This window comes from Natator depressus, chromosome 5, assembly GCF_965152275.1.
Source record: "Natator depressus isolate rNatDep1 chromosome 5, rNatDep2.hap1, whole genome shotgun sequence".
NCBI lineage: Eukaryota > Metazoa > Chordata > Testudines > Cheloniidae > Natator > Natator depressus.
Window position 1 is genome coordinate 12,465,075 of NC_134238.1, and position 25,649 is coordinate 12,490,723.

The 25,649-nt window shown below is 46.6% G+C and overlaps 1 protein-coding gene across 1 annotated transcript in view; it reads right to left on the reverse strand.

Moving 5' to 3' along the window:
- Positions 1-613: 613 nt before the first annotated feature.
- Positions 614-25,649, reverse strand: part of PSTPIP2 (proline-serine-threonine phosphatase interacting protein 2) — a 47,425-nt gene continuing 22,389 nt past the window's right edge. The window contains exons 2-15 of the mRNA XM_074953883.1: positions 23,479-23,579; positions 19,550-19,627; positions 17,534-17,568; positions 11,900-12,006; positions 10,299-10,361; positions 9,582-9,680; positions 8,801-8,846; positions 7,686-7,765; positions 5,000-5,098; positions 4,467-4,563; positions 3,989-4,073; positions 3,265-3,299; positions 2,559-2,616; positions 614-1,978 (exon numbers count right to left, since the gene is read on the reverse strand). Coding sequence (XP_074809984.1) covers positions 2,567-2,616; positions 3,265-3,299; positions 3,989-4,073; positions 4,467-4,563; positions 5,000-5,098; positions 7,686-7,765; positions 8,801-8,846; positions 9,582-9,680; positions 10,299-10,361; positions 11,900-12,006; positions 17,534-17,568; positions 19,550-19,627; positions 23,479-23,579 — 975 coding nt within the window. The 3' untranslated portion in view covers positions 614-1,978; positions 2,559-2,566. The remainder of the gene's footprint in view (positions 1,979-2,558; positions 2,617-3,264; positions 3,300-3,988; positions 4,074-4,466; positions 4,564-4,999; positions 5,099-7,685; positions 7,766-8,800; positions 8,847-9,581; positions 9,681-10,298; positions 10,362-11,899; positions 12,007-17,533; positions 17,569-19,549; positions 19,628-23,478; positions 23,580-25,649) is intronic.

The following is a 25,649-nucleotide window of genomic DNA, read 5'->3' on the forward strand; positions in this document are numbered from 1 at the left end:
GCATATATAATTACATGTTCAGTATGCAAGCCTCAAATCTAAAATATATATCTATATCTATATTGAGAGAGAGAGAGATTAAAAATAATCTACAATATAAAATTATATTGGGATATTTAAGGGTCTTTTTTTATAAGACAACGTATTCCTCGAATTGTGCATTTCGTACAGGTCATTCAAATGTAGCAGGGAAGAATTCAAATCTCACTTATCACATTGGGGTCTTTCCCACACAAGGGAACAAAGTGACATTCCCTAGGTTTTTACAAATCACACATAGCTCAGGCACAATTTGATGCAGAATCATCCCTGTTGCTCTAAAGCAAGACATTAAAACCTGTACACCCTCGCACTGAGAGCTACACACAAATGGGCAGACTTCATTAGTGTCTGTGCACCTGACAGGTAACAGCCAATGGAGATGGACATGAAAGCTGGGGAAGTTCTGGTCTGGAAATGAGTTTTGCAGCTCTAGGCCAACAACAGTAACCAAGTTAGTTTGTGCTTTATTAGAAACGAAAGAGCCAGACCCCACAACACTATAACAAATGGGAATTCTGCCATTGACTTCAATGGGAGCAGGATTAGACCCCCAAGAAATGGGCGGGGGGGGAGGAAGGTTTGCTAAATGGAGACAGGAAAAGCCAATAAGAAAATATTAAGGAGGCCGGTGGCACCTTAAAGACTAACAGATTTATTTATTTGAGCATAAGCTTTCGTGGGTAAAAACCTCACTTCTTCAGATGCATGGGGCGAAAGAAAATATTATTTCTTTTATTTTCAAGCGTATTGGACAGTGGAACACAAAAGATAGAAGAAGCAGCTGACAACGTCCCTGAATTGTTGCCTCCAATGGCCAAAACCTCACGAGGTTCTGACTCTGGGTCCTGGTCAAAAAATGTACCCAAGAGTCCAGCTGGTCACACAGATTAGCCTGATTGGAGTTTGCAGAATCTGTCGAGAGCAGGCTAAGTGGCGGGTAGCTGAACAGCAGCAAGCCCTGCCTTGCGGATGTACCTCTCCGGACAGTCAGCTCATGTCCTCCAGTTATTCAAGAAGAATGGAGGGGTCACTAGCCTGGACCTACAAGGATGGCTCTGTATTGTACTGCTATGCCACAGCAGAACCCGGGAAGGGAGGGAGGTAACTACTGAAGGGCCATAACTTGTTCACCTTCCTCTCGTCAGAACCCATATTGAAGTCAACGGACCATTCGTGTAATCCATAGAGGCTCCTGAAGCATGATAGATAGAGACAGGATATGAATCAACTTCTCCCAACATCACTTGCGTAGCCTGGAGCAAATGCACAGTACAGCCATATAAATACCTCTCGAGTTCTAACTCTCAGCGTTGCCATGAGTAAGCAGTCTAATGAGCACTCCACAATTAGGGCTAGGCTACGATCTGAATCACCCTGGTGAAAATCCAGCATAACAGACCAAACCCATACTTTGACCTGTGTGCTATGCGCACGCCCCAGCATGCCCAACGCACTGCACATGATTCCCATTGGCAGCACTGCAGTGGCACATGTGAATTCTCAGTCGTGAGAAGAAATTCCTTTTTTTAAAATCCTTTAGAGTCTTCCACACGGATGTTGAGGTTTGCACATCACAAAGAACTCTCACCAATACCAGAACACAAGTGTCTATTATTGTTAGGGGAGATTCCGTTGGATCAGCGAATATTATTCAAAGATTCAATGTCCTCCTTGCTGACCTTGAAAATAGGACATCAGTCCACGTAGTTTGTCACCATGAAGGAAGAGGGACCTTGTTGGACCTTGTGTGGATCCTCAGAACATTCTAAATAATTACCCTAGAGTTTCAAAATATTTTTTAAAAGAAGAAACAGTTCCATGCTGTATCACTGTGCCCAATGCTGGAATTGCAACTGAACACACGGTCTCTGATGGGTGGATCAGACGACTAATTTCTTGCACTCAGTGGCACTACCGGGCAAGCAGCTTTGAGACCCTGGAGAAGAGGATGGAATTATAAGAGTCAATATTTCAGTGAAAGAAACGTAGACAGAATCAAATGTAATGATGGGAGGAAAAGTAGCCAGCTAGATCATCCAGTCCCCCTCCCAACCTATGCAGGATTGTTCCACCACAGCACTGTGCTTTTAAAATACCAAATGATGGGACCTCCAATTCTTCTCATGGCAGACTATTCCCCAACCTATGCAATCTCACCTTTGGGAAGTTTTCCCAGATATTCAGCCTATAGTTCTCTTTCCTAATGGTCTCTCCTAAATATATAACTGTTTCTTGCGCTTTCTCTGTGCAGCGTGTCAGTCCGCGCTAGTGTGACATGCACTAACTGGGCCGTGTGGACCCTGCTGACACGCACTAAAAGTTCCCTAGTGAGCACTGACATAGTACTGTTTGAAACCGGACTACATTAACACGCAGTAGGGACCTCGGAGTGCACACTAGCAGGGTCTCCACAGGGCAGTTAGTGCGCAACATGCCGGGGAGGACTAGACCCCACACCTCACCCGTGTGACTAACGCAGGCCCCAAGTAATTCCTTTTCAGAATGAAAATACTTACGGCTCATGCTAGTGATGTATTAAACTGTAACCATCAATCGTAGCGTAATCAGGGTCACCTGTAATATAGAGATCACAATAGTAACACGTAGCTGTTACATAGCACTTTTCATCCATAAAGCTCAGAGCACTTTACAAAAGAGGTGGATAGCATTGTCCCCATTTTTACAAATGGGGAAACAGAAGCAGACAGAGATAAAATGCTTGATCTAGATCACCCAATAAGTAAGTGGCAGAGCCAAGAACAGAACCCAGGTCTTCTAAGTCCAAGTCCGCTATCTACTGGGCCACACTGCAAATAATAAAAATCAATGCTTTCCAAGTAGAGAAGACCCCAGGCTGCAGCCTTCAGATCCAGGTCTTGCCTTTCTCAAAGTTCAGGACTGTCCATAACCAGGACTTTGGTTTGAACCTCTTGCTCGGTGAACTCCTGGCCCCATTGAAATTAGTGGCAAAATTCCAATTGACTTCAATGGAGCCATGATGTCACCCTCTATTTCTAACAGAAGCTTACAGGTGCCAAGAACAACATATCAATGGCTAGAATGATCAGGGGAATATGAGAACCAGGCAAGACCACCAATATTTACATGGCAGTGGAATTACAGACAGAACCTGCAACACCTGCAAAATTGAAATACAAAAGAAGATTGCACATAAAAATGCTTAAAAATGTGTGATTTCTAGAATGACTTGGTGTAACTCACCGGGCCCACTTGCAGGGACTGGTAACGGCCCCCTCCTGCACAAAAACAAATAAGACAACATTTGTCTCCTTGTTGCTAAATGATGTGATTGTTTCATATTATGAAACAAATGTGCCATCATTTAGGCAGTTCAGTATTCCAATGCAAGCCATCAGGTAGTCATTACTGTGATGGACTCCTACTGCATAGCAGCCATGGACATTAGCTTCAGTGATGACAAGGGTGCTCTCAAATCCTTCTCTCCCCACAGCAGACCCATCCCGCATCCGTAGTCCAACTCCCCACTTTGGTCAGCAGATTCCCTTGCTCTCCCAGTGCAGCTGATTTAGGTTCTCTCCTCTGCCCACGTGGGCATGTGTTCTTAGATGATCCAGCTCTCCCCAGACAAAAATGGGGAGAAGGGAGCCATGCAAGGAATGAAAGAAGGTTTCCAGCAGCAGGGATGGGCTAGAGAGCAAAGGAGGTGGCAAACCAGTGCCCAAGATCTCCGAGGGTTTCCTAGTACAGAGGGGGACTCAATCCAGGCAAAATTCCCAACCTGCCCTGCCTCCCTGCTGACCACATACCCCAATCCCCACCAACTTTTATGGGACCCTGAAACAGCCTAAGAGCCAAACGGTTCCGAAAGACTTAAAGAAGCAACACCCATTTTTAACCTATAGGTTCCCAATAGCCAGGCCATTCCTTTTATTATTTGGTTTGTGTTGGGTTTCTTTATTCTTACCTCCCTATCCCAGGTGCTGGGGCCTGATTTCTTGCTGAAGTTGCATTTCTTTGTGTGCTATAGTAATTTTCATAGACCACAGGAGCTGGGGGGGTGGAAATACAAATCAGCTGTAAAAAACGTTTTTGTGAGTGGTTGGCATGCAATGTACAGCATCACATCTGCACAACGGGAGATCCTATTTCTTCTTCAGCTCCATCCCTTCCACGCTGAAAAAACTATTTTTAGAAACCAAAGTCTACAGAAACGAGGTTTGAGTTCTCTTCAGGGTCTGGTGGCAATTGCCTGCTATCCTGGTGCAAGGATGCCACTCTAGAAACAGGCTCCATTTTGAGACCAACACAGAAGCAGAACCATCAAGCATGCTTGCTTTCTGCACCAAGCTTTGTTTAATAAAACCCAGACCCTTGCTAGAGCCGAGAAGCTGTATGGAATGCTGATGGCCACGCTGCTTAGAAAGCATACATCAAGCAGTTACCTGGGGGCACACTTCCTGTTTTACGGAAATTTACAAAAAATTCGATATCCTTCTCGATGCTGCACATTTCTAGACTCCTACGGGTTTCTTCGTACCTCTATAAAAAGAACAAACAAACAAAAAAAAAAGGTGTTTTCTTTTAAAAGCATAAAGTGCAGAAACAAAAATTCATTCCTCTTTCTTGAAGGAGAAAGGATACAATTTGCATCAGCAAAATAAGTGTCAATAGTACAAGAGGCAAGGGGTGAAAGTCTTGGCCGCAATAAAAGCAACGGGGGCTCTTGCCATTGACTTCATTGGAGCCAGGGTTTCAAATCCTGTTCCACACTATTGACGGGGTGTTCGTTATTGCTATCTGCTGGATTATCTATGAGAATATCAAGAAAGCAAAAGCTGCGCGCAGACCACCCTACTCGAGCTAGCTTGAATAGAGCAAGCACAGACAATAGCAGTGAAGACAGTGCAATGTGAGGAACCTTCCCTTCTGCTCGGCAAATAAAAGGGTTGGAGGGTCTTGTTTTTTTCGGGCCTACCTCATCACTCCGGACGCACTCCTGAGAGAGCTGATTAAGGTGCAGCCACAGCGCATTGCGGAAGTAGTTTATCCGTTCAGACTCCTGGGTTTCAAAGAACTGAAGAGATACAGGGAGGCAAGTCAGGGTATGTTAACAGAATAACTAACGGCCACGGTCCCAGCCAGCTGGGATTAATCATGGAAGTTAGAGAAGGAGAAGACGTACAACACCTAGGTGACCTCCCTGCCAATACAGGTTTGAGCCATATTGGACCCATGCTAGTGCTTTGCTTGTCCTGTTTTCAGATGTTCTAAGCAATGACCTGACCTTGGGTCTAACTTCACCACTTCTTGGCATTTTGGCCTTAATCTCCCCCTCTCTGGGGGAGTCTATCCTACCTTCGTACGGGGCTAGACTTGGTCTAATGAGTCTTTTCCATCTCTAACTGCTACCATCCTTTATTCTTTATGAGAAAAATAGATTAACAGCCAGCAACAATGAACTGATGCCTTTTTATTGTGTATTTTACATCACTACATGAGATTAAACAGAAGCCTGCATCAAGGCAGGAGCCACCAGGTCCAGCTGGTCCCGGCACTCTGCTCCATCAGGGTTTGCACGTTTTCTGAAGGGATCCCTTTCCTTCAAAATGGGTCTTCAACTTTCCCTCCAGCCCCATCTCATCCACACACACCCCACCTCAAGTGAGATCATCCTGCCTGCCACATCACATGGCCAAAACTTAAAAGGGAAGCTCAGTCAGGTTATTGGGTCCTGCTGCACCATGGTGGGAGGACTGACCCCAGAAGCTGACACCTGCGGACGGTGGGGAGGCAAGCCAGCTAGCCAATGCACTGTTTGGTCACCCCTTGATTTAGTGATCCCAGGCCACTGCTCTCATCCCTACACCCAGACGCACACCAACATTTGGATCGTTCCGATAGGATGGAACTGTCTGGATGCTCCTCGGAGCCCAAACCTTCTGCAGTCTGCCCTTCAATATGTATTCATTCCATCAGGAAGAGCCCTTTTCACATTTCCACTGAGAACAAGTAAACTCTCACCTAGAGCACACATTTGATCAGCAGGACATTTTGTAATGGACCTGCGTCAGAACTTCCATACGTGACGCGCCTAATCAACACAACCTGACTGACTTGAGGAAGTGAATCTTTGTTTCCCACCCCTCACCACCAGCGGACGGGTTTTCGTTACACAGAGCCATTGACAAGGTTTGGATGGGCAAAGCACACGCAGGCAGGTCATTTCATTTTAAGAAACCAAAGCAAAATGGAAGAACGAGCAGCAATATTTTCGGAAGGGGCGAGCGCTGGGGCATGGGCTGAGCTGAACTCATGACAGTGCCGCCCTTTTGGAGCCCTTTTTAGTCCAGAGATGTCAGAGCACTTTACAAAGGGCATGAGTATCATCCCTATTTTACAGATGGGAAACTGAGGCACAGGGCAATGGCATGACGTGCCCGAGGTTACCCAGCAGGCCCGTGGCAGAGAAGGGAACAGAACCCAGCTGCTCTGTCTGGAACAGCAGTGACACCAATAGCAAATGCAATATACTGATGCTTAAGCAACGTGACAGGCTCATAGGTGTGTCGGAAACCTCAAGATTTGCCCAAGATGGTGCACGGAGTTCGTGGCTGAATTGGGGGTAGAACTTAGATGTGAGTCTCGGTCTGGTGCCATCCCTCTCTCTCTCATCGTAAATGCATGTGGTGCTTTACAGGCAAAGGGCCTGATTCTCCTCTCATTGACACATGTGTTATGCTGGTGTAGGAGCTACTCCTGATTTTATATCAGTCTAAGTGAGAGGAGAAACAGGCCAAACATCCCTGGCTGAGAGGGTTTGCAGGATAAGGTAAGATATGACCTGACAAGGAGTGCCATCAAGCCTCAGGGAAAGTACAAAGGTTACAGCAATAAGACCACGCAGCTCATTTCTTTGAATAGAATAGGGAAAGAGTTTACGGGCTGCTCAGAGAAATAAAAGCGGCAAAGAGTCCTGTCATGCATCCGATGAAGTGAGCTGTAGCTCACGAAAGCTTATGCTCAAATAAATTCGTTAGTCTCTAAGGTGCCACAAGTACTCCTTTTCTTTTTAAAGAGTCCTGTGGCACCTTATAGACTAACAGACGTACTGGAGCATGAGCTTTCGACAAAGTGGGTATTCACCCACAAAAGCTTATGCTCCAACATGTCTGTTAGTCTATAAGGTGCCGCAGGAATCTCTGCCGCTTTACAGATCCAGACTAACACGGCTACCTCTCTGAAGCTTGACACCAGAGGAATAAAGTAATAAAGGCAAATCTTAATCTCCCTGAGCCTGTCCATTATTGTATTAAATAATCTAAGGTTCCGTCCAGTAGATGGCAGCACTTTGCATACAAAGACGCCAGCGCACAAAATTGCCACTATTTTGCACGCTGACACTTGAAGGCTTTCCAACATATTTCCCTACTTTTAAATGCCAAATTCTGGGGCTTTGTATCCAGAAACCAAGAGTCAGGGACATGCAAGTTAAATTGGGAAGTGTCTTGAAGTTTAACCACTAAGGAAAGAGAAGACGCCAACTGTGGTCCCTCTCTAGCATTGGCAGTGAAGGAAATGAAATCCCAACCTCAAAGACAGAGTGTTGCAGCATTAAAACCCTTCATTATCTCTAGGATGGATGGCAGGCTTTGGTGTGTTACCTCGCAGGCTTTGGTGTGTTCATTCTGCCATTCTTCCCTGATCTTCTCAAGCGCACCAACATTCAGCTGATATAGCCTGTCTGATAGGGAAATCCAACAGCAATTTGATCACATGTACAACACACAGGTCTGGATACATGAAAGGCTCAGGTAAACAATTCTAAACACTGTGATCAGAATATTTTGGACCCTGGGTTTAACTTGGGTCTAGAGCACGTGAAATGAGTTTTGAACTCATTTCAAAGGATCAAATTTTGTAAATTATAACACAGAGACACTTTCACCTTGAAAAGCGAAGTATTTCAATCAGTTCTAAGTAGCAGCTGCTCTTAATTGTTAAAAGAAAATCAAATAAAAATAGAATATTTCAATCACATATCATATCCTGACATGACAGCAGTTGTAGTGAATATTAAGCACGACTTTCACTGACGTGTCATGAAATAACGCTATCAAAATATTCAAAACGATATTTTGAAATTCCAAAATGAAATAACAAAATTTCAAAACAAAAAATTCCCAAAACTGAAACTTTTGAGAAATTCCATTTGGTGGGAAATTTCAAAAATATCTGTTTTCATTTTGAATCAGAACAAAAAGAAATTCTGAGGTGTTGAAATGTTCTGCAAACCAGGAATTCCAAGTTGCAGCCAGTTCTAGTCCAGACAATACCGCACAAACAAGAAACTCTTGACATTTTCCAAGACAAGCATATTCCAAAATGGAAATATTTTTATTTCAAAATATTTTTTTCTGCTGAAATATTTGTCTCAGTCAAATACAACTGTTATTCCAAAATTATTCCCAGTATGACAAAAAAGGCATTTTCCATCAAAAAAAGTTTCAACTAAACATTTCCAACCAGCTCTAGCTGGGACATTGTCTCATCACAAGGAGACAATGAGCCATCAAGACATAACATTCGACTCCCTGGGGCAAATTTATCCAGCGTATAACTGTGCAACCCACTGTTTTAGGAAAGGGAGGTCTATGCCAGTCACCCCGAATAGAGCACTTGTGTAATGGGTTCCCCTCCATCCCATCCCCTACCTGCCGCCCCCAGCATGTCCCAGCCCCTCCAAATGTAACAGATACTCCACGTTATCAGCACTCACCAGAATCTTCCAGAACTGACTTGCTCTGAGCCAGCTTTACAAACAGCTGAAAAACAGAAAGATAAAGGGGTCATTGTGAGACAGCAGCTCAACCTAAAAACACTGCAGAGAAAGTAAGGTTGGACCTCATTTCTATCCTGCAAATCCATCCTTAACCAGAGGGTGAAGTCAAACCACCAACCCAGATTTTTTTCCCCCCAAGCTCTGTGTCAATGATTCCTCACTAGTGGTTCAAGTCTTCCATGCTGGCTGTCAACTGACAGGCCTCCAGCCAGCTACCAAGTAGCCAGAACCACCTCTGAACTCCTGGCGATTCCACTACCAGAGCCTCCGGGCAGTGAAAGGAGGCTCTCCTGTGTAAATCCAACAGCAGGGTCAGGGTCCCGGTTTGGCAGGTTTCTTAGAAACTGTAGCCACTATCTTTAGTTTTAAAATTACTATAACATGGTTAAAAAAAGAACTAGATAAATTAGTAGAGGATAGGTCCATCAATGGCTATTAGCCAGGATGGGCAGGGATGGTGTCCCTAGCCTCTGTTTGCAAGAGCCTGGGAATGAGCGAAGGGATCACTTGATGATTACCTGTGCTGTTCATTCCCTCTGGGGCACCTGGCATTGGCCACTGTCGGAAGACAGGACACTGGGCTAGATGGACCATTGGTCTGACCCAGTATGGCTGTTTTATGTTCTTAATGGTATTTTTTCCTGGAGGTGATTTAGTTGTTGAACAGTACCTAAAGCAGAACAGGAAAACTGTCTTCCTTTCACCCTCCCTGTGTTACCTTTTCTTGTTGCCTTTGTGTTACAAGATTTGCATTGCGGTGCACGGCCTGTTCCGCTTCATCTTTATCCCTGCATCGCTGCTCGTACAGCCTCTTTGCCTAGGAGAGAGGTGGGTATGTAAGCCAGTTGGAAATGCAACACAACACACACACACACACTCAACTGTTGGATCAAATCCTGCACGCACGTTAAGGATTCTATAGGATCTGCCACATACATTATTGGAACTTCAGTTCAGTATCCTGCCTCTGGTGTCCACCAACATCTGATGCTTCAGAGGAAGACAAGCCCCTCAAATGAAGGCAGCCAACTGTGCAATGCTGCATATGTAAGGACACCTTTCCTTCCTGACCCGAAATCAGTTTATGTCCTGAAGCATGAGATTTGATCACCCTCATCACAGCCTGCATAACACAGCTGGTCCCACATTCATTTCCTCCCACATTCTTTGCATTTGCTCTGTAGCTCCTGGTCTGGATGCCACTCGCCAGGTGCAGAACAAAAATACAGTAAATACAAAGACAATGAAAAGATTTGGTGGCTTAGTCAGCTTCAGTGCTTGGACACAGGGCATGTGCTCATGCAAATACAATAGTTTTGTATTTGAATGGTTAAACAGTGGTAATGGTAGGTAACATGGACAGTATTATATTTCTAATGTGACTGCATGTTACAGATCTATGGCCGGTAAGAACCAGATGGTAGGGGCCACTTACCTCCACTGTTTTCTTATACTGCAAATTCCTGTTTTTATGAATAGCCTCCATTACAAGCTCTATCTGTGAAGGGAACAACACCTGCATTAGTGCACCATCCACGCCAGGAGCGCTGCAAGGATGAAAGTTGCCAAGGAGCTTAGCAACTAAGACAGTCACCTTGATAGGTTCCCAGTTCAAGTCCTGTCTTGTGTGTGTGTGACATCATCTCAGCAATGCAAGACCAGCAAATCTCATAACGATATGTTGCATCACACGACCGACACTCTTCATGACTAGGGCCCTACCAAATTCACGGCCAGGAAAAATGTGTCACAGACCATGAAATCTGGTCTCACCCCCGTGAAATCTGGTCTTTTGTGTGCTTTTACCCTATACTATAAGGATTTCACAAGGAGTTGCGGGGGGGGTCACAAGGTTATTTGAGGGGGGTCACGGGGTATTGCCACCCTTACTTCTGAGCTGCCTTCAGAGCTGGGCTCCTGGCCAGCAGCCGCCACTCTCCAGCTGCACAGCTCTGAAGGCAGCACTGCAGCCAGCAGCTGCGCAGAAATAAGGGTAACTGTACTTCAACCCTCTCCCTCCCCCCGGCAATAGCCTTGCAACCCCCCGCCCAACTCCTTTTTGGGTCAGGTTCCCTGCAATTACAGCAGCATGAAATTTCAGATTTAAATAGCTAAAAAAAAATCAATAGATTTATGATTTTTTAAATCCTGTGATCATGAAATTGACCAAAATGGACCGTGAATTTGGTAGGGCCCTATCCATGAGGTCTGGCAACATCGGTGAGTCCTCTCCTTCCTGTTTGGTATAAACTGTACAACTTTAACTACTGATGGACTATCATTACCCTTCCTTTTACAGACAGAGGGCAAACTACAGCACAGAGGAGTTAAGTGGCTTGGCCCAAAGTCCAACAGGAAAGAGTCAGGAATAGAACCCAGCTTTCCTGGATCCTGTACATAAGACAACCCAGTAAGAGCTTGATTTTCAGATGCAATCCAGCCCACAGTGAGAACAAAGGCAACTACGGGGTACTGTGTGTGTCTGAAAACCTGGGCATAGACCACAGCTGCCCCATTAAAAGCAATTGTATGTTGTAAAGATCACTTGTCAAGATGTGAAGTTCAGGGAGCAGAAAGGCCCCGGGCGCAGCTTTCGATGGGAAGAAAATACGAAAATGATCTATTTTTCCTAAAAAGAAGTGTAGGAACCCAAAGGCAAACACAGGCAGCTTGAATAAGGAAGTTGTAAATCACTGCACTGATGCAGTCTGGTGCAGTTACAGATTTAGGAATGAACTCTGGACTTCCCGGAGCAGCAGGGAGTTCATGGGCGAGGGAAAGGGCAGGACAGAGAAAGAAAACCCTTACCCCAGCAGCCAGCATATACACTGAACAGGAAACTTAGCACACTTGCAGACTTCCAGTAAAGCCTGGGCTCTTTCACAGCTCCCAGGCCCAGGCCCAAAGCTAAAGAGCTGGCCGTTTGGGGTCATCACAGATCCCACAGCGCCATTTGCAGAAGTCAAGATTTTAATCCTGGCATTCTGGCCAGATTCCAGCTCACAGAACTACGTGACGCCTTCCCAAATTCCCAACCTTTTTCCGATGAAGTTTTTGCTTTTCCCTGAAGTCCTCCATCTTCCTAGCCTCTTCCCGGAGGGTCTGGGCCAGCTGGATGTGACTCTGCCCTACACCATCTACCTCTGCAAGTGAAAAAAAACAAACAAAACCCACATGCTCACAAAGACCGTCTTGACTGGAGTCACTTGTGTTATCTAACTCATAACTCTAGTCAGCAATTCTAAAACACCTTCTCTGAGAGTTTCAACTAGAGCCAGGCGAAGTTCTTCAGGCAAATGGCAATCACCTGGGATGTGGGAGACAGGTTCAAATTCCCCCCTCTGTCTGATGTGGAGAAGAAATTTTAATTTAGCTCTCCCACATTGTAGGTGAGTGCCCCAACTACTGGGTATGGGAGAGCCTAGTGTGGGGCTTTCTCAGTCTCCTCTGTTGAAACTGTAACTGTGTATAAAATACATGAATAGTCACTCAGCCAGAGAAAGAGAGAGAGAGAGAAAAAGTGAGAATAACTCAACAGCTGGTGGTTAGAGCACTTACCTGTGAGACCCAAGTTTGTATCCCTGTTCCAACCTGGCCAACGGGCAAGTTGTTTGGTGAATCTAACCTTTTGTTTCCTGTGCTTTTATGTGGACAGGGTGCCCGGAAATGAACCAGTTCATTCTGGGTTGAACAAAACATTTAGTTCAACCCACAGTGACATTTTTGTGGACTTTTTCGATTTGCTGACTTTTGGGGAGGAAATTTTCAGATTTGGTCTGAATTTTTTTTGTTTTTTTGAAACTGCCAACCAACTGGAAAATCAGTTATTTGCCCAGCTCTAGCTGCACCATGCTTCATAGGCATCAAACCCTAAAAACACCCCTGTGAGGTAGGTCAGCCTATTATGCCCACTGTCCAGATAGATAAACGGAGGCACAGAGACAGGTGAAGGACTAGATTTAGATAACGGCAACAGTTAGCTTGAGTTACACCTCTCAAGTTAGCCTAGCTCAAGCAAGAGCACCCACACACTGCGAAACAACACTCGAGATCTGATTAACAGTGCAGAGCGATTGCATTAGCAGAGTGATAAGCTGTGCTAAACATTGAGCTGTAGCCAGTAGCTGTGTCCCCACTACGTTACTCAAGCTTCACCCCATGCCCTCTCACAGGCCAGCTAAATGGCACCACCTAACTCAGCTAGAGATTTCTGTATATGAACAGGAGTCCAGTTAGGGGCAACACTTGAGTTATACCTCAAGGTGCAGCGAACACAAGCCCTTTAGTGCGGTGTCCATGGATTTGGAGGGCCCAATTTGAAACACCTAGCACCTGATTCTCACAAGCTTTGAGCACCCACATCTCCCATTGATGGACCCTGAATCAGAAAAGAAAAGACTCAAGATTGGTTTCATTTTCCTATGAACCCCCTTGACTGGGTACTGGCCTTGCCTGGGGTTAGAGGCCACCTGGTTTACAGATGAAAGTTTTGTTTCATCCCACAGGGCACTATATAGAACTACACCCAGAACTCAGACAATTGACAGCTTCTATTCAAGACTTCCAGGCCTGGAAGAGTAGGGGACGCAACGGGTCAGGATCCAGGTGGGCTGGCAGAGTTTTGTGGGAAGTTAGGGGAAGACTGATACTCAAGCTGCGCCTCATAAGCCGCCAGTGGCTCTTTAATGTGTCTCCTGAGGCTCTTTGCAACATATGATATTAAATCACTGTGTGATTTAATTATTAACCAATCAGGATGCTTTTACTATGTCATTAAACCAATTAATTTATTAACTTGCACTAAGTTATCAACTTATTTGCTGTGAGAATAAATATCTCTATATAAACTAAATATTTCCCTGTCGTACTGTTTAAATATGAATAGTACAAGAGTAAATGAAACAATGAATTCACACGACTGTGGCTCTTTTAGGCAATGTTGATCACTAATTTGGCTCCTGGTCCACTGAGGTCTGTGTATCCCTGCTTTAGACTGAATAAAACAACACAGGGTGTACCACAAAGGCTGGGTTTTAACTGACATAATTTGATTTAAATGTTTTCAAGTGAATTGCTGCCCTGCTAGATTTTGCGCCCTGTGCAGGTCAAAAAACAGGAAAATGTTGAAAGGCCAGCACTCGCCATGACCGCAGCACTAGCCTCTGCCAAGACATTACAATGAGCTGGCTCGGGCGTGTGTGCACCACTGTCCTCTATTGGATGTAATCGGAATTGTGCATCTGTGTGTCAGCGGTAGGGCCCTACCAAATTCACAGCCATGAAAAACACGTCATAGACCGTGAAATCAGACCTCCCCCATGAAATCTAGCTATTGGAGGGGCGGAGGAGGGACACGCCTGGGGGCGCCCCAGCCAGGGTCTCCTACTGTTCAACAGGCTCCAGCTACTAGTCCACCGGCCTGGAGAGGAATGGGACTTCCTCTTCCCCTGCATGGCCACTCTCGGGGGGAGATCAGACCCACCTCTGGGTACCTCCCCTGGCTGCAGGAAGCTCCGTGGCTGTACCTTCTGAGCCCAGCTCTGAAGGCAGCACAGAAGTGAGGGTGGCAATCCTGTGACCCCCCCCCCATAAGCTTTGTGACCACCACCCACCATAACCTCTTTTTCAGTCAGGAACCCCACCCTTACAACACCAGGATTTCAGATGTAAACATCTGAAAATGTGAAATTGACCAATTTTAAAACCCTCCAGCTGTGAAATTGATCAAAATGGACCCTGAATTTGGTAGGGTCCTAGTCTCTATGCAGGAGAGCTGGTCAGGAAAAGGCTGACAAAACATTTTTTTCCATCAGAATTTGAAGATTTAGCTAAATGTTTCACAGACACAGAACGATTTCAACAAAGTTACGACAGAAACCTGCCTGATTTCCTGCCAGCTTCCCCATCTGGCTCCTCTGCAGCCCAGCTGGTAGGCTCAGCCTCCAAGGTTGGCAGCCCGCCAGGCAGACTGCCCGGAAGCTGGGGCTCCATTCCGTTTGGCAGCAAATTTCAAAATTTCTCTTTTGGTTTCATTCTGATCCAGAAGCAAGTTTTGAAATATCAAAAATCTCCCACAAAACAGAATTGCCTTTCCCTGCCCTGCTCTAACGGACGCCAGCTGGCTTGTAGTTCTAGCCCTACAGACGCCATGACACGCCGAGTGACTGCGGCGTGCAGAACAGTGACAAGGGTGCTGTTCCTAGAGCACCGCAGATTTCCAGCAATGCTATTGTGTTGTCACATTCTTCTCAGCCTCTCTCACTTCCAACAATGTCGTGCGTGGGTGTTGAAATCCCAGCACTGCTATTCTTGCGCAATCAGCTTCCTCCCTTTCAGATTATCTGCCAGGAAAGAAACAGTTATCACGAAAATAACTGCACTGTCCACCTGGTGCCAGCCTGTTTTAAAATGCACGTTAGGACCCCAAGGCTGCATTATTGGCTCTATCAAGCCAGTTACTTCTCATTAACCTCAACTGTTTTTAAGAGACAAGTTTGTCTCTAGAAAGAGACCTCCAGTAGTGGTCAGCATGTGCTTAGAACAGAGCAGCATGAAGTACACCAAAAACCTTCCTGTAGGACCCAATCACTTTACTGTTCCATTCTCCACGCTGTCATTCCATTTTTCCCACTGGTCTAACATCACTGAAGTCGACGGAGTTACCCCTGATTTTATATGATTATAAGTGGAAGGCCAAACAGGCCCATTGGACACACACACAAGGAAAATAACTTAAAAGTATACAGCATGAGAGCTGGCCAAAACTCAAGGTTTTTAGCTCGCAAAAAATTTTGGTATTTGGGAAGTTGGTTTCTCTCTGATTTGAAATTTACTGATATATTTTGTTAACTGACAACCACAAAAACCTGCATCTGGGAAACACTGAAATGTGGCCTTTTGGATACAAAAATGTCCATTTCACCCCTGCTATTCAGGGAGGGCAGCCCAGGGAGCCAGCTGGCCCAGGAGTCTGGAAGCCCAGGGCTCCCCAGCCCGGGCCATCTGCCCCAGAGCCACAGACACCGGAAGTTAGTTCCAGGAATTGCAGGCTCCCAGGTCTGCAGCAGGAAGCCTAGGAGCCCTGATGAGCCCCACCTAGAGCCATGGTTCTCAGGGCTTCCAGGCTCCTCGCTGTGGAGCTGGGAGTCACGCTGCTGCTAGAGCCACAGCACCAGGGGTTTTCAGATTCCTGGCTCCAAGCAGGGAGGCTGGAAGGCCTGACATGGTGGGGCTGCCCCAGAGCAGCAGCTGGAGCTCAGGCTCTTGAGTTCTTATCTCCCCACTCCACAGCGGGGACCCTGGAGACCCCGGCTCCAGCCAGGACTCACAAGGCTGCCTGAGTCTCTGTCGCATAGCGCGCAGCCAAGTAGGCCCCGAGCAGTCTGCGTGGTGGGACTGTCCTAGAGCTGTGGGCCCTGGAACAAGGGCTTCCCAGCAGCCCACCAGGAAAGCAGGCAGGTTTCCAGTAGAAAGCTGTAATAGGGTTGGTTAAACACTGCAGTCTGCTGATTTGTCATTTTTCAACTAAACTTTGGTTTCCTCAGAAAATTTCCAATCAGCACCTCACTGTAGTCTAACTAGTCTCTTTGATATGCGAAAGAAATGTTTCCTATCAGAGCATGCAGTGTTGTTGTGTCCTGGGACCAACAGGGCTAGAAGAGAGACAAGGTGGGTGAGGTAATGTCTTTTACTGGGCCAGAGTCTGCTGGTGAGAGAGACAAGCTCTGGGGCTTACACAGAGCTCTTCTTCTCATATCAGATCAGTTTTTTCTCTAGTGTTAAAAATTAACCACCACAGTAAGCAGGTTCTCTCTTTCCACCACCAGACTAAGCAATACAATGAGCTGTTACATACAGGATGATACGGGTTAGCTGCAGGCTGGAGAAAGACATGAAATATTTGGGCCACAATGGAACAACCAAGCACATCCACAAATGTAAATACTCCAAACCAGGACGAGACATGAAGCTGAACAGAAGGTGGAAGTGGAGACACCTTGAACATAGCACCAATACCTCTCCTCCAAATCCCTTCTTAGAATCCCAGCATTCCCATCAAAGAAATTAGACAAATCAAAAGTACAAACAGGGCGTGTGCTAAACCACACTGCCAAGCCAGTTTGCTTTCTGTCACATCCCTGCTCTTCCCCCCCACTACTTCATCTGATCTATTTAGATGGTTAGCTTCCCAGGGATCCAGTAAGTATAATGCAAATTACATTTTGCAGGGGTGTTCTGTGACTAACAATGCTTCCAACTGATGGGGGTTTTAGGCAAGTCACTTCTTCTCTCTTTGCAACAGCTCCCCAGTCTGTGAACCAAAGATTACACTTCCCTCTCTGATCTGCCCACAGGGTATCTTTGTGAGGCTTCATTGGTTAAGGTTTGTAAAATGCTCTGAAGGGAACGGTGCTGTGCGTTCTATAATGGCACTATGCTCCTAGAAAGTATGGAGTGAAAGTAACTGCTAAGGAGACGAAAACAAATGAATGTAAAATGGGAATAGCTCACTGTACCCCCAGCTAATCTGATTTTACAGTCTATTTCTGAGACAAACGACTGTACAGGTTCGCAGACTTTTGTATATGCTTTTTCAAACTGTCGTCCACAGTCGCCAATGCAGCCGGATTTCTTGACAAATACAAAGAACGATGTTAAGCAGTTACTTACGTTGCTTAAAAACTTCAAGAGCTCTCTTCAGCGTGCTGAAAAACACAGGCACAGAGTTACAGGGTAGGTAAGAGAATTGCCAGATTCCCCACGTTTCAGAGTAGCAGCCGTGTTAGTCTGTATTTGCAATAAGAAAAGGAGTACTTGTGGCACCTTAGAGACTAGGTGCCACAAGTACTCCTTTTCTTTTTGCAGATTCCCCATGGCATGTAATGACGGCTTAATGACAGCTTCGCTCACAGGGGCAAGATTCCCCCTCTGCTCTAACCTGGCAGGAGTTGATCCTTTTCACATGCTGCTCACATCCACTCCGACAATCTTTTGAGATCATGTACACTAATGGGGGGGGGGGGGTGAGCTCCTGAAGTCAGGCTGAAATGGAGATTTGGGCTTTTCACCGTTCTGTCATTCAAGGACAAGATTTCAGTCCCCTGTGCAGCAGCCACACAGACGGTGGGGACAGGAGACACTGTTAGCATCACTACATATGCCAACCAACTGGGCAGTCCAGGATGACATTCCTGTGACACCCGGGGCAGCTTTAACCCACACTTATATTATCGTCATCATTCACATTTGTTGGTATTATAGTAGAACCTAGATCAGGTCCCACTGGTTTAGGCACCGTACATAAACACAGCCTCTTTCTACGTTTAGGGCAGGGACTGTCTAAACAGACAAGACAGGCAAAGAAAGAGATATGATCCCCATTTTAGAGATGGGGAGCTGAGGTGCTCTGACGGACATTACAAACTCAAAAGAACATAAAACTAGCTTGTTTGCTCTCATTCCACATCCTTTTCTGTGAGTGTAGCAAGGGTAGGCTGTAGTCTAGCTAGCACAGGTCACAGTAGCAATGTAGACAGGGTGGCACAGATGCCAGCGTGGGCTAGCCACCCATCGGGGACCTTGGGTAAGCTTTTGGGTTGCTGGCCCACACTGAAGCCCATGCAAGCAAGTCTACACACTGCCCCGGAGTATACTTACCCAGCCCACGGCACCAAGCCTCCCAGCCCAGGTCTGCAGACTTGGGCTTGCACTATGGCCCTAAACATAGCTGGCAGAGGTTGGGGCTCAGGCTGGAGCTCAGGCTCAGAAGCCTAAGGTGTTGGGGGGCAGAGGGGAGGCTTCCGAGTGTGAGTTCCAGCTCAAGCCACGACTTCAGAGTGCAGCTATTTTTACAGCACTCGTGTAAGCCCAAGTGTGCAGACCGGGGCTGGGCGGCTCACTGCCGTGGGCTGTGGAGACATACCCACTTTTACCCGGCTAGCACAGATATGCCTAGCTGGGATATAACTACACCTTCATTTGCAGTGTAGTCCTAGGGTATCCGAACAGGAAAGCTGTAGCAGAAAAGGAAGTGTAATTAACATAAAGAAACCTGGTCATATGTTCTCTTGCGTTTGCAGTGTCTTTCAGAGCATAGTAGGTTCAACCTAGACATCCCCTTCACCACCCCTAACATACACATGTTGAAATGTGTCCCAAGAAATTGGAATCTTGTGGATAGTGAATTTCAATGATGAAGTGTACAGGAGATCTTATTTCCGTTCTGTACAAAGCCCAGACACAGGAAGATGCAAGCAAATAGAGAATACAGCCTTTCACATACATCCACACACCGCAGCTTCAGGAAGTGAAGGGACTTGCCCAAGGCCACCCATGAAGTCAGGAAGAGAACCCAGCTCTCACGGCTCCCAGTCCTCTACTCTGACCACTAGACCACAACAGCTAGTCTTGACTTCCTGTAAGTAGTGTTAATTTCTGAAAACAGGAAGTTGGTTAATGGGACGCTAAAGTCAGCAGATTCCAATTACTGGCATGTCTCTCATTCACAAGAATCTGATTTTAGTCAGCCTTTTTCCAGACATATCAATACTAATTTCAGCCTCCTTCTAACTTGCACTCCCTTTTTGGATTTGACATCACAGCCCCCTCCATCAGCATTCCAAGTCAAGGCAGCTTTTGTTATGAACACAAATAGGAATGAGAACATACACAAGGATCTAAACTTACTTCAATTCTGTCTGCCCACAGGGCTTCTTCTTTGCCAGGTTAATAAGCTCTTTGCCATATTTTTCTTCGATAGTTGCCCTGTTGTGGAAAGAGAGGAGGTTAGGGGAAACTCACATGCAATGTAGAGTCTGCAAGGTGCTTGCTAGAAGGGTAAAGGCTGGAAGGAGATGGTGCTAGAATGAAATCTAGGTCCCAAACCAACTACACACAACCTGCACTGCCTCGTACTGCCATACGGTGTCTTGCAGAGTCCTGACCTGGTCTAAGGGGCCATGAAAGGGACTGCTAACTATTCTACCAGGTCTGAACCACCAGAGGGCTAATAGCTGAGGTTTGGCCAAAAATGGAAATGAAGTATTGTGAATTTCACCCTTCTACCTCCCAGGTTTCCGGCCACAGACAGGCTGCTACAGACAGGCTGCACGTGGTGAGTCCAAAAGAGCAGTAGTTAAGATTAGATTGTCGCTGTTTACTCAACGGACACCCCCCCCCCAAATGCATTTTTCAGTGAAAAACAAATCTGTTAAAACAAAAGTCACCCAATGCTCCTGGACGAGGCTTCCAAGGGAGGTGGTAGAAGCCCCGTCATTGGAAGATTTTAAGAACAGGCTGGAAAAACACCTGTCGGGATGGTACTTGGTCCTGCCTCCGTGCAGGTGGCTGAACTAGATGACCTTTCAAGTTTCCTCCCAGACCTACGTTTCTATGATTCTATGATTCCCAGTGGACATGTGTCCCCATCACTAAAAGGCACCAGTTGGCAATTTCGCTGGCAGTCTCAGACTGGACCATGGAGGCTGAACTAATTCTTATTCCATAGATGTGGTCCCTCCAAGTCAGGTTTGAAACCTATTAGTGGGTTGAGAAAGCTCGTCTTGCAGCTCGACTGTACCTGGGCATAACTAGAGGAGATTGGCCTCCTGGGCTGCCCATACAGCACCTTTTGCGCCAAAAGAGTTAAAAAATTAAAAAATAATCTCTTCTAGTATTAAATGGCTAGAGAAGAAGATCAACATGCCTATTTAAGCCTCACACCTCAGGGAAGGCGGTGTTAGACCCATCTTCTAGATCGGGGTGGGCAAACTTTTTGGCCCGAGGGGCACATCGGGGTGTGAAACTTTATGGAGGGCTGGGTGGAGAAGGCTGTGCCTCCCCCAACAGCTTGGCCCCGCCCCCTATCCACCCCCTCCCACTTCATGCCCCCTGACTGCCCCCCTACCCATCCAACCCCCCCCCTGCTCCTTGTCCCCTGACTGCCCCCTCCTGGGACCCCCGCCCCTAACCACTCCCCGGGACCCCACCCCCTATCCAACCCCCCTTTTCCCCATCCCCTGCCCCCCCAAACCTCTGCCCTATCCAACCACGCCCTGTTCCCTGTCCCCTGACTGCCCCCCAGGACACTCCGGCCCCCTTACCATGCTGCTCAGAGCAGCATGCTTGGGAGCCACGCCGCCCAGCCAGAGCCAGACACGCTGCCTCTCTGCCCTGCATAAGTGCGCAGCCCCGCCTCCCAGAGCGCTGCGGCATGGCTGCGGGGGAGGGAGTCTGGTGGGGGAGGAGCCAGGGGCTACACGGCGGGGAGCTCAGGGGCTGGGCAGGATGGTCCTGCAGGCCAGATGTGGCCCACGGGCTGTAGTTTGCCCACCTCTGTTCTAAATGATGAAAATGAGACAAGAAAGAGTTAAGTGATTTACCCAAGGTCACACCACAAGTAAGCATCAGGAACAGAAACATAAAGACCTAATTTAGTCCCTTGCTTTAAGCACTAGATCATGCTGCTTCTCCTGCACATTTGAGCGCAATGACACAGAGATGCATGATGCCAAGAAGTGCTTGCTGAATAGCCTGTAAAAAAAATACACATGTCCACAAAGTGCATGTATACTTTTCAGTACAACCTTAATTGCTTCTAATTCAGCAAACATAAGACCACTGTCCCCACTCTAGTGAGTAAAGGGTGCTCCAGGCAGAGGTACCAACACCCACCCCCAAAGAATTTAAGGAAATAATAAAAAAATCTTTACTGGCACTATTCCCATTTATTTTATTTTTAACTGAAATGGTCAAACACAAAACACAAGAATTGGCCCTAAAATTCCCGACTGCCAATTTGAAAGTCATGAGAGTCCCTGGAAAATAGAAAGCGACCACTCCGAAGCCATCTGGGAGTCACGCACCTCCAGTTTATGGGCACACGTGCCAGGCTTCAGAGATTCCATCATGTAAGTCAACAAAACAATAATGGCCATAAATCCAGATTACACGTTCAAAGTACTCTTGAGCTGCTGGCGTAAGAAACACTTTTAGTTTGTTGGGTGGATCGAGGTTGAAATTCTTCACAAAGCCACAGGGCAAGACTATAGTGGAAATAGTCTCAAGTAGACTTTTTTGCCCCCTCTCCCTTCCAATGTTTTCCATAAAATGCCAGCTGCCTAACTGGCCTAGAGGAAGGATGGTCTAGTGGTTAGGGCATCATTCCAAGACCTGGGTTCAATTCCTTGCTCCACCACATGCTTCCTGTGGGACCCTGAGAAGTCGCCTCCGTTCCCCAGGGGGAACATGTAAAATAGAGATAACAGCCCCTCCTCGCTTTACAAGAATGTTGGGGGGCTACACACATTGAAAAGTCATAGATTCCAAGGCCATAAGATGTGACCATCTAGTCTGACCTCCTGTGTAACACAGGCTCTAGAACTGCCGGAATACTTCATAAAGCAGATCTCAGGAAAAAACAGCTAACAATCACTGCAGTATCTGAGCACCTCACAATGGGGGCCACATAAGAACCACAGATTGAACTCCCTATGCCCAGAGAAACCTCCCATTGACTTCAATAGGAGTTATGGGCACGTAATGGCTGCAGAATCGAACACAAGGCTTGGGAACTGACATTAAATTTCATTGGCACAGGATTTCAAGCACAACACACACATAAGGTGACCAGATAGCAAGTGTGAAAAATCAGGAAAGGCAGGGCGGGGGTTAATAGGCACCTATATAAGACAAAGCCCCGAATATCGGGACTGACCCTATAAATTCGGGACATCTGGTCACCCTACACACACGGCACCAGCCTCAAACCAGAGAAAGCATAAAAATGCATGTTCCATATAGTTCAACATGGAAGATTTTTACATTATCTGTGGACGGTGAAAGACAGAAAAACCAGATGTGGAACAGCAGATCAAAATATTACTAACCCATTTCCTAGTCATGACTAACTAGTGTGATGGGGCAAGGCCAGATGGCTATAGAAAAGTAGCGGGAGATAGATATATTAGCTCCAGTCTAAACAAATCCCTGGTACCAGGATAAGTTAAATGGCAGCTGTTCCAGGTCAATTAAGAACTTTCCAGAAGGCAGGGAGAACTCTAGGTTGATTGGGACACCTGAAGCCAATCAGGGACTGGCTGAAACGAGTTAAAAGCCTCCCAGTTAGCTGTGGAAGGAAGTTGTGCTGTTGGAGAGACTGAGCAGTACACACCAGATCAGGCACAAGGAAGGAGGCCCTGAGGTAAGGGGAAGTGGAGCCTGAGGAAGTGGGGGCTGCTGTGGGGAAGTAGCCCAGTGAATTGTATGTGTCATGTTTCTAAAAGGTCAGCTAACATAGCTGATACTATTAGGGCCCCTGGGCTGGAGCCTGGAGTAGAGGGTGGGCCTGGGCTCCCCCCTTTGCCCCCCCCCCCGATTAATTACTGAGACTGGGAGACAACAGAGACTGCAAGGGAGGATAGCTTCTCCTCACCTCCCTTGCTGGCTTATGATGAAAATGGCTCAGTAGACTGTGACCCTTGTCCCTAGAGAGAGAAGGGTTATGTGGAGGGTCACAGTGAGAACTCTGAGGCTAGCAAAATCTGCCAGGAAACGTGGGACCCATGGAGACAAGGACAGAGCTTTGTCACACTAGGTGGTTAGAGAAAGCTCTGTACCTTTCCTTCAGAAAGTCTTCAAATTCCTTGCAGTTCTTCCTGCCATCATTCAGATGTTGAATGATGTTGTCGTAGCCAGCTGTGCTTGTTAAATCGGTACTCTGCAAGCACAAATAAAAAACATGTCACATGGGCATCAAGACAGATCATTGTCAATATTCCCCACCTCCACTTGGAGTTTAAGATGCTCACAGTTTAGCCATTTCTAATACTTGGAAAGGAAACTAACATTTTTGTCTCCTGTATCTGAAGATTATATAAAATGAGATCCCTTTATTCTGGACTGGAGGAGGTCTCAGTCTGAGAACCTAGGACAATGGATCTATGCTGACTTTCAGGAAAACATAACAGCCAGGCTTAAATACTACAGAGATCTAGTGCAGAGTTTTGCACAATGGGGCCCTGATCTTGACTGAGATTTGTAGGCGCTCCTGGAGTATAAATAATCGAAACAGTCTCAATGCACAATGGTTATCTAAGGTAATTATAGGGCCACCATCACATTCCTATCTCAGTGCCTCATGCTCTTTACCAGGGTCTTGTGAGGGCATATACATTAAAGGAGAGTAGTGCTATTATACCCCTTTTTACATTTAAGAACCTGAGGCTCAAGCAGACTAAGGAACTTGCCCAAGGTCACACAAAAAGTTAGTGGCAGAGCAGGCATTGAACCAGACTTTCCCATGGCCCAGGTTAGTGATCTAAGCACCAAACTGTCTTTCCTCTATATAAGAAGCCTGAAGCAGATGCTGCAAGCCACATCTGAATGGAAGATGTCCCAAGCTGAAGAGGATAGCTCTGTGTTGTGTGCATGAGAGTTTAAGCTGGTTGAGAAGAGACAAACATATGGGCAGACAGTATAGCGACACAAGTGGTAGGAAAAGGAAGCAGTGGTAGGGATGGGTATGCAGCTTGCAGAAAAGAACTAGAAGCCACAATCTGACAGCTAACAGGAAGCCTAAAGTGAAAAGAGGAATAATGTCAGGACTAAGATTCAGGAAATGGTTCAAAACCAAGGTAGTCATTGGAGGGGAGGGGGATTTCTAGAGGATTTGTACACAAGTACATACGAGAAGTTGCAGCAGCGCTGTCTGCACACAGCAAGGATTTCAGCACTGCAGACTTAACTGCTGTATGTCAAGGAAGTGAAAGTCAGTGATGGCTAGAGAGCAAGGAATCCCATGTAGATCTGGTGAACCCCAGAGCTGAAACAGCAGGAGGCCCATGAGATTCTGTATGAGTTTAAAGTGGCCTGCAACCAGAGGCAGATCCCCAGCTGTCCTGCTCTGTGCCATCTACAGGCACTCCTTGGAATGCAAATATCCCCTAACTGTGCCAGGCAACTGTAAGCGGACGCAACGAGACTCGTCATGCAGAGGGAGAGCCTTCACAAGAGCGGTATTTCAACATGGTCCTGGCTACATGAGTGCTAAGACTGCACAGTGCCTATGGCCAGCACCAGTGTGGACAAAGCAGGTTTATAAGCCTGTGGCTGCCCACCCCAGATGGCATGGCAGCAATAACTCTGCCTCTGTTTCCCTCCGAGTCTTTCGTTGTTCCACCCTGCCTCCAACACCTTACCCTCCAGCTAGATCATGTAACAGTTCTATCCCTCCCCAGCTACCCACAGGCTAAAATAATCACAAAGAAACATAAGTTTTTCCCTTCACTGAGGGAGGCCCCGTTAGGCAGCAGCCTTCCCCAGTTCCTGGCCCCAGCCAGCCATCTCTCCCACAGTCAGAGTACAAGCTCTGCTCCCTATCCCCACCAGACAGCAACTGGACTGGGCTCTATCTTTTTAGCTCCTCTCTCAAGCTTGACACCTTGAGGTGGTGTAGGGTGGGACTGCCTGGGCCCCGAGCAGCCCATTAACCCTTTCCTGACTCGTCTGGGGTTTGCACACCCTATCAAAAAGCCATTTTACAAAACCATGCTTTTATAAGACCCTATAGATAGGTTTCTACCCAGTCGATTCTGGCCAGTAAAATAGCGTTTGTATCCAGCTAGCAAAAACCATGCAAAAGCACATGGAGCCTAGATTAAGGACATAAGATCTGCTATACTGGGTCAAATCAATGGTTCATGTATCTCAGTATCCTGTCTTCTGACAGCAGTCAGTATCAGACTTCAGGGGGAGTATACAGATCAGGGCAACTAGAGTGATCCACCCA